General features: G+C 36.9%; 1 protein-coding gene across 3 annotated transcripts in view; it reads right to left on the minus strand.

Moving 5' to 3' along the window:
- Nucleotides 1–10,046, minus strand: part of LOC307126130 (uncharacterized protein) — a 25,814-nt gene extending 15,768 nt beyond the window's left edge. The window contains exon 1 of one of the 3 annotated variants that reach the window (XR_013816459.1): nucleotides 9,778–10,046. Coding sequence is in view for 2 of the 3 variants with exons in the window: in XM_079816516.1 (XP_079672642.1) it covers nucleotides 9,778–9,925 (148 nt within the window). In the remaining variant the exon portion in view is untranslated. The remainder of the gene's footprint in view (nucleotides 1–9,777) is intronic. The other 2 variants (XM_079816516.1, XM_079816517.1) reach the window with 2 other exon arrangements.
- Between the last annotated feature and the right edge of the window lie 2,002 nt (nucleotides 10,047–12,048).

Raw genomic sequence — 12,048 nt, forward strand, 5'->3', positions numbered from 1 at the left:
AAGTTGCTTTCTCAAAGTGCTTTACAAGCTTACATAACAACACACTTTAAATACAACAAATAAAACTAGAATGTACATTTCCTGAAGAAAATGTGAGTGGTGCTTGCCGTGGCAAAACTCGCCACACGGATGCTACTGGGATGCAAAAAAGCCAAGCAACATGTCTGTAGGATGTTCTGGGGCTGAGATATGGCTTATTCATGTGTTTGTACGGTTGCTAGGGTACTGTACATGGTTGCTAGGGTGTGGCTATACAGTTTGAATATCACTACTTATTACCTGCTTGATATAAACCAACCCCATGTCTCTAAGATGTTCTGAGGCAGAGATATAAGTCTTGCTAAAAGATTGCTAGGGTACTCTGATTTGGTTGCTATGGAGTGGCGTGGGAGCATCCAATGATGATACTGCAAAGGCTGCTTGTCAGTATGAATGATATAAACCAACCCCCATGTCTCTATGATGTTCTGATGCAGAGATATAGGTCTTGGTAAACGGTTGCTAAGGTACTCTGTTTGGTTGCTATGGAGTGGCTTGGCAGCATCCAATGATGATACTGCTTGTCAGTATGAATGATATAAACCAACCCCCATGTCTGTATGATGTTCTGATGCAGAGATATAGGTCTTGGTAAACGGTTGCTAAGGTACTCTGTTTGGTTGCTATGGAGTGGCTTGCCAGCATCCAATGATGATACTCCAAAGGCTGTTTGTCAGTATGAATGATATAAACCAACCCCCATGTCTGTATGATGTTCTGATGCAGAGATATAGGTCTTGTTATACGGTTGCTAGGGTACTCTGTTTGGTTGCTATGGAGTGGCTTGCCAGCATCCAATGATGATACTCCAAAGGCTGCTTGTCAGTAAGAATGATATAAACCAACCCCCATGCCTCAATGATGTTCTCAGGCAGAGATATAGGTCTTGGTAAACGGTTGCTAGGCTGCTTGATAATGGTTGCTAGGGCGTGGCTAGGAAGTGTTGAAGGTGATTTGTGATTGGCTGTTGATGCCCCAAGTCAAACAAACCCACCCTCATGTTTCTATGACACTTCTATCCAAAGATATCCCTTTGATCTCTTTCAATGGAAGTCTATGGGATCAGTTGCTAGGGAGCTCTAAATGGTTGCTAGGGCGTGGCTTCATAGGTTGACAATCATCCTGAGATAGTGATTGGCTGTCTGAGTAAATTGAGCCCACCCCCTTGTCTCTGAGACACTGTGAGCCAGAGCTATGGTCAATACAAAATCCCTATGCAATTTCCCATAGTAAGAGAAACACATGAGTTTAATGGGACATCCTCCCCATAGACAATGACTGGGGTCAAATTTTAGGAAATTTGGGGAGCTCTAGCGCCCCAGGGGTACAACTCACACCCCATTGCGATGTGTCATCTTACAGGGCCTGTCAGCCTCTTCAAATGTGGTGACCCACGAGTTTCTACAAAATCCTCGCTCAGAGTTATGACTCGTTAAAGTTTGTCGCAATGTTAAGTCAATGGGATTTTTCGGCTACTTTTTCGCCCCTGGGGCGAACATCGTACCCCCGACCCCTTAGAAAAGATATAGCACACCATTCCCGTATAGGCCGGTCGATTTGACGCCTCATTCATGGGTCTGTGACAAAAAATGTGGGAGGAGAAGCGCGCCGAAAAAGTGTCCAGAATAAAGAATAATAATAAACCGATCCTGGGTGAGATAGTAATATTGATGCCTTGCTTCACAAGCACCACTAATGAATAATCAAGACAGTGCAGAGACTCCAAGACTTGGGTAATATGACTAACCCTGACCCCAGATAGAACTCTAGCAGCCGAATTTTGTAAATGAAGAGTTCGGTTGCAAAACGCGATAAACGCCATTTTTTGACATTTGGATTTTATTATTGGAAATCACTGTTTAGATGTACCTTAATCTATGTATGAATTGCTGCCATTAATAAGATTTAAAAATGTACATTTTAAGCCTACTACAAAATGTATTTTTTCACAAAACGCGATATCCGCCAGCCCAGCTTCTTTACAAAGTGCGATATAGAACGTTCAGGATGCTGCGCTAGCTCAGGATGTCACGCGAGTAGAGAGTCACCGCCGGTGAAGTGCTCCGAGTTTGCTCAGTGATTTAATGATAATATCAAAACATAAAACATATTTTTAAAAAGAGGATTCAATAGTCTAACTAAAAAACGTTTACCATTAAATTGTTTATACTGTAGGCGAGCTGTCCGTCACGTAGGCTACGTCACTGATCAACAGCTGTCTGTCAGTCAGAGAATCAAAGCTTCAGAGTCAAGCTAACGTTATGGATTTCGATGACGGATTGGAGCCGGTCATTCCAGCTGCTGTTGGGAGAAAGAGGAAGGCATCTAAAGAAAATCCTCAAAGGAAGAAGACAAACGGGCAAGGCATTCAGGGGAGGGAAAACATCCAAAGATTAATTGTGGTCATCGTGCGACCGTGAGTAATGTTGGTCTGTGTCATGCCGACAAACTGTCAGATGAAGATGTAGCCTTCAACTTCACAAAAATGTATAAAAACGCTACAAAAGTGGACCAGGATAACATTGATTCACTAGCTTTTCTTAATGGTATTACAGTAGTAGAATATAGCCTAAGGTGGATATATAGCGTTTTGCAAAAAAAAAAAAAAATTGTTATGTTGTGTATGTTCTGGCCAAAACTAACTCGGAATCTTATTATTATTAATCGATCTTTGTATATACTATTCCATATATTTATGATGTATTGTTTTTGTAACCAATTTAAGATGTTTGACAATGTTAAGATAAATATGTTGCATTTTGGCATGGTTTTTGACTTATTTATGAACTATTTATGGACATAAAATTAAATAAAAAAATATCCTGGATTTGAAGAATATTGTGTCCCTGGCCTTCACTGAGCTCAAGTAATAGTTTAATGTACAAAAAATTTGAATGAACTTGACTGTTGATGTCTTAAATAATAATGTCAAATAACCAACATTTCTCAAAATGGATATATCTCGTTTTGCAACGAAACTCTTCAAATATTTGTTTGTCAAGTGAGGATTTAGATACTCCAGCTAGAAAACCATTACAGTAGTCAGTAGTAGTACGTGAAAAAACAAAAGAGTTTATCAACCTCTCAGCAACTGATAAGGACAACATAGGACGTAAACGTGCTATATTTCTGAGGTGAAAAAAGGATGTCTTAACCGTATTCTGCACAAAAGGCTCAAATAACAGCGTGGCATCAAATATGACACCAATATTTTTATTTTTTAAGGATATTATTATTTGTACCTGTATGGTTTCTCTTGGTGCCTCTGTCCATCTCCTGTGTTCCATCACTGTTTATATTGCCATAAACAGCCTGAGACATTTTTGTTTGCTTTATCATGGAAATGATGTTTCACACTTGAGTGTGTTTCTACTCTGTAGTCCTCTGCTATTTGAGACTCTACTTTTAGTAAATGAGGCAAATTAGTGGAAAATGGTCACAGTACAAGAGCATGTGACATCCTGTCTGTCAATACCAAATAATTTGCATACCAAAAAGCTCTTGCTAAAGGGCTCTATTGTGGTAATGTGGTTAGCAGATGTAGATGTAGCAGTAAGGTTCAAATTAGCACCGTAAAATCAGACAAATCAAAAACACATGAGAGAAAAGTCACCTTACTTAATCCAGTGAAATCAAAATCTAACTTAATTGTGTGTAATCTGTGTTCTTCTGTTGCATGCTTGTTTATATTGCCTGCGATTCTTCCTTTAAATGCAAGTCATTCACATGTCACTGAGAACAGAAATTATTTGAGGTCAGTGTGTAAAGTCCCAAATCATGTGTGGTGCAATGATCTAGGGCAGTGGTTCCCAAACTTTTTAGAGTGTTCTACCCCCTGAGGCATTTACCATCCTTCTGCGTACCCTAATATTTGCCCTCTAAATTGACTTTCCAGTGCATTTTTTTACCTTTATAAATATTTATAACATTAATAATGCTTAAATTTACCCATGGCTGTTTTTCAAATGTACATGACAGATTTTCAATAAAATATCCAAGGCTCCCAGTCATTGACTTATACTAAAATTGTGTTATTTACAATCCCCTGTTGAATCCCCTGTTAAAAATCGTTTACATAAAACTAGAATAAAAAAACGGGCATTTATACCTATAAGTGCCAGCGGGTCAAATTTGCCCCTTTATAATTATATATATATATATATATATATATATATATATATATATATATATATATATATATATATATATATAATCCTTTATATTCGCGCTGTATTTGAGCAACGTGTCGGCTTACTGTAAACGGTCACACAACGCACAATCAAATGAAGATGTTTTAGCCTATTTATAAATGTTCAAACTTTGGATTAATTATACATTTTTGCTTTGCATGTTTTATTGTGTAATTGTTTGCTACTGTGTTGCTATTTATTCAAGTCTGCCCGTTTCCTGAAAAACAAGATTTCCGATCCATGATGTAATGAATAAAACAATTTTCATGATATTGGTGTTGTTCTCTTATTCAAATGATAAATTATATAACTGAACAATTTAATAATTCATTAAGTAAAAATGTGCACTTGAATTTGTTGTTGCGCATGTACATGCATCGTATGTCATCCTTTGTAATAAATCCTATGCAGCACGGTGTTACTATTGCTCTTTATTGTCTATTTAGGGTATTTTAGTAATTTAAATAACATGGGTTATCTTTATGTAATGAATGATATTTTATTATAATATTACTCCACCCAAATATGTACTTATTTCCTTCTAATTCATGTTGTAATTGCAGGCTGATTTAGCCTCGATATTCAGCAAAAAGTGATTAGTGTAGCCTGCTTAAAATAGCATAAAACAACAGGACAAAAACATAGTTGATGTCTAAAAATAATAATTCCATGATTCTATACATTACTTTGTGAAGACAGTGGCATAATACAGTGACATATTATGTTTTTTAGCCGTATCAAAACAGAAATCATCTGCATGGGTCAATTTTACCCGCTGGCGGTTTTAGGTATACAACAACCCCTGGCGGTTCTAGTGCTAAATAAAAACAAAATGTTCAATAGAGAAATATGCAACATGATAAAAACAAAGTGATTATTTTAAATATTAAATAAACTTGTCTTAATGCGTGAGTCATTCATTCATTCATCAACCAAGCAAGTGGCTGTATTTATGAATTAATCATTGAATGAATGACTTTCACGATTCGTTCATGAAACACTGCTGTGTGCTGCAGTTCTGCTGTGGCTTTCGTTGGAACCAAGGTTATTATAGTTTTGCGTTTTTAAATGTGTTTTTTATTTTAATACCATTTTAAATTTTGCAATAAATTTCAGTTTAGCTTTAGTTAGTTTCATAAATTGTTTTGCTAGTTTTAGTTTAGTTTTTATTTTGTGAGCACATTTCTATTTAGTTTTTATATATTTAGTTTCAGTTTTAGTTATTATAATTATAGTTTAGCAGAGTTGCGGTCCGAACAAAGACCAAAGCAAGAATTTTCTTTTCAGCAAAGTTTAATGTTTACACCGATTAGAGTTAACTCTTGTGCAGAAATCTTAATAATAAAAGTAAAAATTATGAAAATTCCAGACAAACTCATTCATATTGTTTAACAAGATACAATGTACAATGTAGGCTAGTAGAGTGACCACTAAAAAAAACAGCTAAAATCATCTGACTACAGCCAACACAACTTTGGTCAGGACGCTCTTGTAAAAGTGAATCTTTTTTTTTTTTTGTATATTATGTTTTTATTTTGACAATAAGACAGCAAGACAAGACAACACAACATAGGACATTACAAGGAAACAAGGACCACAATAACAATAATAATAACAAGGGAAAAGGAGAACCTGCAATATTACCTGAGATATTATGTCTAAGTCTTTCTAAATGCAAAGTAGTGGAAAGTTCAGCCAGCCAGGATTTAAAGAGCGGTTTCGATGTCTTTTTCCAAAGACATAGAATTATTTTTTTGGCTACTACCATGCCAAACTGTAGGGCTTTCTGAATTTGATGGTCAAAACCATGGAGAGAACTAGACCAGCCAAAAACAGCTATAGCCGGGTCAAAAGAGAGGTCACAAGAATAAGCTTCTGAATAGAACTTGAAAATTTTGTGCCAAAACTCATATACTTTCGGGCATGACCAAAAGAGATGTCCCAAGGTGCCTTCAGCAGATTCACACTTGTTACAGATAGAGGAGGTGGAAGGATAGAATTTGCTAAGTTTAGTCCTAGAATAATGAAGTCTATGTACTACTTTATATTGAATTAGTTGATGTCTTGAGTTGATAGAACATGTACTTATGATCTTAATAGACCTAACCCAGTCTTCATCAGGTATCTGAATACCTAAATCCTTTTCCCAGGAATCTTTCAGATGTAGTGTAGATATGTTGAGCTGATTGGTGAAAATATCCATAAAACGAGAAATCAGATTAGGGGCATCAGGAGAGGCAGAAAGTAATTTGTATATTTCATTTTCATCTGTAAGTAGTTCAAAGTGTGGAATAGACTTATGAACATAATTTCTCAGCTGAAGGTATCGAAAAAAATGTAATGCTGGAAGATCAAATTTATCTTTCAGTTGGGAAAATGTGGGGAATTTACCGTCTACGTACATATCTTTCACTGTAACCATTCCTCTACTGGACCAAGATGAAAATGTGGAATCTGTAAGTGATGGCTTAAAGGCGTGGTTATAAGCGACAGGGGTAGATAATGCGGTGAACGGCAACTTGGACGCTTTACAAATCTGGCGCCATATTTTAAAAGAACTACAAAGTATACAATTTGTGTTGGTCACTGTTATGGGTGGCGCGGGTGCCGCAAAAAGCAGAGAAGAGAGAGAGTAATTAGTAGCACTTTGTTCGATGGCAAGCCAGGATGGAATGTCGCCTAAAGGCCCCACACAAAGAGATTTTTTCCAATATGATAAGGCGCTACAGTTTGCAGCCCAGTAGCTGGAAGTTGGGCAGACCTAATCCGCCCAAGGACCTCGGTTTACATACATGTAGTTTAGAAATACGGTGCGCTTTAAAGCCCCATACAAATGGTAATATAAAAGTGATTCTTAATCTCAATGTGCTTTCTTTTCCTGGTAAAATAAAGGTTATAATAACAACCTGCTGGGACAACCAGTGTGATTAAATAATGAAGTGTGTGTGTGTGTGTGTGTGTGTGTGTGTGTGTGTGTCCTGGTATTCCCTACGTTGTGGGGAAATGTCTCTACATGGATAATAATATTATTAGTAGTATTTAAACATAAAATCTCTAACAAACAGTAGTAGTACGCTACTTGCTACTAGTAGCTGCTTTTGCACCCGCACTCGTTGCGCATGAAAAGCCATTCTAAAAGCAGTGCGCTCAAATTAAAAGTGGTTCAACTTGCGTCTCATTAATTATACATTTTATTTCAGTTTACGAAAATGTTTTTTGACCAATAGTTTTAGTCTTAGTTTCAGTTTTCGTTTAAGAAAATAACCTTGGTTGGAACTTATTAATTTGGAACAAATTAATTTGTTGCAAAATAGAGCAAATACTGACAATACTGTGTTTAAAATGAACATTACTTAATATTACCCTTTTGTTTGTTGAACTGTTATATAAAAACAGTGTCATGTTTGCAGTCATGTGGATATTTGGATTTGCATTCTTGCTTGTGTAACATATTATCAACATTAAAAACAAGAACTCCCACAGGGTATGTTTTTGTATCGAAGAGAGTTTGAATCATAAATCGATCTCTATGCACAGTCTGTGTCCATATTTGCTATTTGTTCTTAATGCTAGTTCTTAATGCTAGTTAGTGCTGAATCTGCAGGTACATTGTTGAGAATGGCAGTAATGTAGCATGATTTGCTAAGGCAGCTCTGCAACTCTGCACGCATCCTATGCACGCTGCTTGTGTGGAAATGGATGCAGTCAGTTTTGACCGCAAAAGATGTGGTATTTTGATTGGATGTCATGTATTTACATTGTGTCTGTTAGAAATACATGCTCGGTTTTAATGTTATTTTGGTGGGGCAGAATTAAATGAACGGCAAACACCCCTGTGTCACATACGAGTACCCCAGTTTGGGAACCACTGCTCTAGGAGGCTAGGGTAAAGGTTTTATTGACATAATGAGGCTAACACAGAATGATGCTTTCAATGAGTATGTACAATCAGTAAAAAAAATTGTTCACAGACTAGACCGGTTCTTCAGTTCAACTCATTAACTATGTTTACATGTGCACCAATAATGCGATTATTTCCAATAATAAGATATTTTTACATGACACGACTAAACCTTTTCACTCCCATTTCTGTAATTTTCTTTAGTATAATTATTCTCTAAGAATTGTGGCTGTGTTACTAGCCAAATCCTTCCAGTGCACACAGATTCATTTGCCAGTTTTTTGGTATCCGGCATTAGTCCTTTTTATGATGAGGCACCTAAATGTCTCAATTTCAATGTTGTCAACATATGAAGTTTCATTAAAGGGATAGTTCACCCAAAAATGAAAATTAGCCCATGATTTACTCACCCTCAAGCCATCCTAGGTGTATATGACATTCTTCTTTTAGGCGAATACAATCTAAATTATATTAAAACATGTCCTGGCTCTTCCAAGGCCTTTATTGGGCTTAAAATTTTGGTCAGCCATTCACTGCCATTGTAATGCTTGGATTATCCAGGACTTTTTGTATTTGTCTGAAAGAACAATGTCATATACACCTAGGATGGCTTGAGGGTGAGTAAATCATGGGCTAATTTTCATTTTTGGGTGAACTATCCCTTTAACAAAGTTCAGGAAGAGCACGTTCAAATGATCTATCCAATCAACTCGTCATCAACAATTATCATGTCTGTCTTATCAGCAATGATAGGAAGCATATATGTATTTAGTTTGAATATATATGTATATGGTTAGTTCTTCATATAATGATCATTAATAGTGCTTTTGTGTCCTTTTTCAAGCTTGAGTTCTCAAAACATTATCTTTTGTGTAACCGCAGAAGCTGATGATTACCTACCTGCACTGTTTATGGTCTGTGGTTTCTCTGTTTCTCGCACAAAGATAGAGCAGCATTCTCATGAACATTATTATGAATGCACAGGTCCTCCATGAAATTGTCATGATAACACTGCTGGATGTTTCTGTGCAGGTTTTCTGACACTCAAATGCACCTGACCTCATCTGAGGTTCGGGTCATCAATCAAGGGCAAACAATGGACTAACTGTGTTCAAGGTTATCAGTGTACAGTTCAGTTAATAAACTCATTTCAGATATCAAAATAATGACCATCCTAACTGAAAAACAGGCTGAGTAAACATTTTGGTCTTTTTTTTCTCTCTCTCTCTCCAAAACATATACAAATGTTTAGTTATTAAATCCTATAATAGCATCAGAAGAACACACAGCAGCACCAAACACACTGAAGCTGCTATTGAGCTTCTGGGGCCAGTTGCATAAACTAAGCCATTATGTTAAGACCGTGTCTTAAGATCTAGTATGAGCCACTAACAGTTAGGCAAGTGGCATTCAGTCTCACTTTTCGTATCAAATTAGGCCAGTCTATGTTTTTATGTAACTGATTAAAAAAAAATTATGAAAAGTCTTAAAGAAAAAAAAGTATGTCTAACTTGTAAGACTAGTCTTAACGGTTTATGCAACCGGCCCCTGATCTTCACACAATCACTTCCTGAACACCATGTGTATGACATTAGATGCTGAACATGTGCAGACTCTAAATGTTTTTTATGTAATGAATGTAATTACCTGTACGCTGATTTGGTTGGTGTGTGTTTGTTTCTGTCCTGAAGTCATGATCTGCACTCTCATAGATTTCCACTGTCCTCTCCTCCCTCTCTGTCTTCATTTCCTCAGACTCAGAGCTGATCACATCCTCATAAATACAATCAGACATTTCTTCAGACAATCAGACTTATATAATTAAATAAATGATTTTGTTCCTTGTTCTTTGTAGATGTAGTCTGTACTCGTCTTCCTTTTAAAGCTAGAGGCGAACAAACTTGTGGTCAGTGTGTGAAAACAACAACATGTGACATCAGAACCTTAAAGTTGACATGAAACTGAAGTTGTGATGGCCTTTTCTTTCCTTTTGTGATGTATATCTGAGTGACGCTCGGCCATTGCCATTGCTGTGATGTAATGTGCGTGACCTATTTCAATTTGTTCAGCAATACAATGTAGGCTAGCAGTGTGACCACTGGTACATAAAAAACAGCTAAAGTCATCTGACTACAGCCAACACAACCTGCTGTGTTTAATGTTTTTTGTGTCTTTTATTATGTTTTGCCTGATATATTTTTCTATTGTACTTTCAAGCACCTGATCTGTATTTTGTAATACAAAAATGTTCTGTTATTGCCATGCTGCTTGTAAATGATTATTTGTTCAGCAATAAAAAAAATGTACGGCATCTCTTATGCAGAGCCTCCATTTTTATCTATTCTATTAATATATCTATCTATATATCACCTATGAATCTATATAATTCTATATCTCTAAATTATGCTGTGCTATCTGTCACTATCTAACTTAGCCTATATGAATGTGTCACTATATCTATCTGTCCCTGTCTATACCTATCAGTCAATATATCTCATTTAAATCTAGCCTAAATATAGCCTAACTAACCAAAGCACACTATAAATCTCACATATATCACACAATCTCTCTCCTCTCACAAAAACCCACGAGGTGAAGATGGATTTACTTCACTTTTAAACTTTGTGGGGAATTATGTTAATACAGATGTGTGACTGTGTGGTTTGTTCCTGCCCCCTTTAATCAACGCAGTTTCGACAGGCGCCACCTGATGAAACACTTTGAAGCTTCATTTAGCCATAGTCACGTGACATTGGTGTTTCGAATCACAGTTCAGAGCAGTGTTTCGAAACATCTGCGCTTCGGGGTCTCAGCACAGCGCCGAAACGTCAGTTTCGTGTCAGCCATCTCTGGTGATTACTGAGAAGGACCAGTTATCAATGGAGTGTCAAAACTGTGTTGAGAAGGTAATAAAAAGAGCATTGTATCTTTTTAGAAAATGCTAGTTTGCCACATCAGCCTTGCTTTTTTCATTATGCTTTCAGATGCCACCTGTCAAAGAGCACTTGTTAACTGAGGAGCAGAGCTTTTGTGCACCCACTGAAGGAGTCAAGGAGGTATTCACATGTTTTAGTTTAGGCATATTATTTACAGCGTTTCCCTTTAATTGCCTTTACTTTGCTGGCCCACCACAGTCTAATCTGTCCTGCCCCAATTTGAACCGAATGGTGTTCTGCACCATTACTTAGGCAAAACATCTGTCAAATGAAGTGCCCTTTATCAAATTGTGAAAGACTGCAATTAAATGAGTATAGTCTGTTGCACTGCGTGTTTAAAAGTGAAGCGCGCACTTTGCTCACGCGATCAGCTTGTGTTCCAGTGTTTTCCACATCTTAGTTCACAGGGAATGAATGCAGTGACTCCTTTTTATGCGTGTGCCTTAAGTATAACGTGCATTTGGGAATGCAACAAGCACCAGTTATGCTCTATTTTCATATTTGCATTATATACTACATTTTTGTGGACCGATGATTACAGGATTTCACCAGATTCGTAATGTGATGGATTTGTGATTTGTTTTCACTGAAACTGCAGGTTTACGTCAATATAACAGCTTAATGGTTTAACTCTTGCAACTGAAGATATTAAGACAAAAGTATTGTAACATCCTTTTGCTAAATAATATTCTACAATTGTAAATAGGAAACCTCATTCCAAGTTAGCACGCCATTTGAAAACTCATATGGGTGATGTTGAAGTTGGGTAGGCTTTGTCACTCCCTGTGCACTCGAAAGAACATAAAGCAATGCAACAAAAACTCAGAAACAAGGGCAACTATCAGCATGACACAGATCTTTTATGGTGTGGAGAGGGGGCCCTTAAAATAAAACGGGCACCAAAAAGAGAACGTGACTTAAAGCATTTTGTGCATTGCATGTACTGCAAAGGTATGTTTGTACGGAGATATCTATGGCGTCA

Source organism: Gobio gobio, assembly GCF_949357685.1.
Source record: "Gobio gobio genome assembly, chromosome: 5".
Lineage (NCBI taxonomy): Eukaryota > Metazoa > Chordata > Actinopteri > Cypriniformes > Gobionidae > Gobio > Gobio gobio.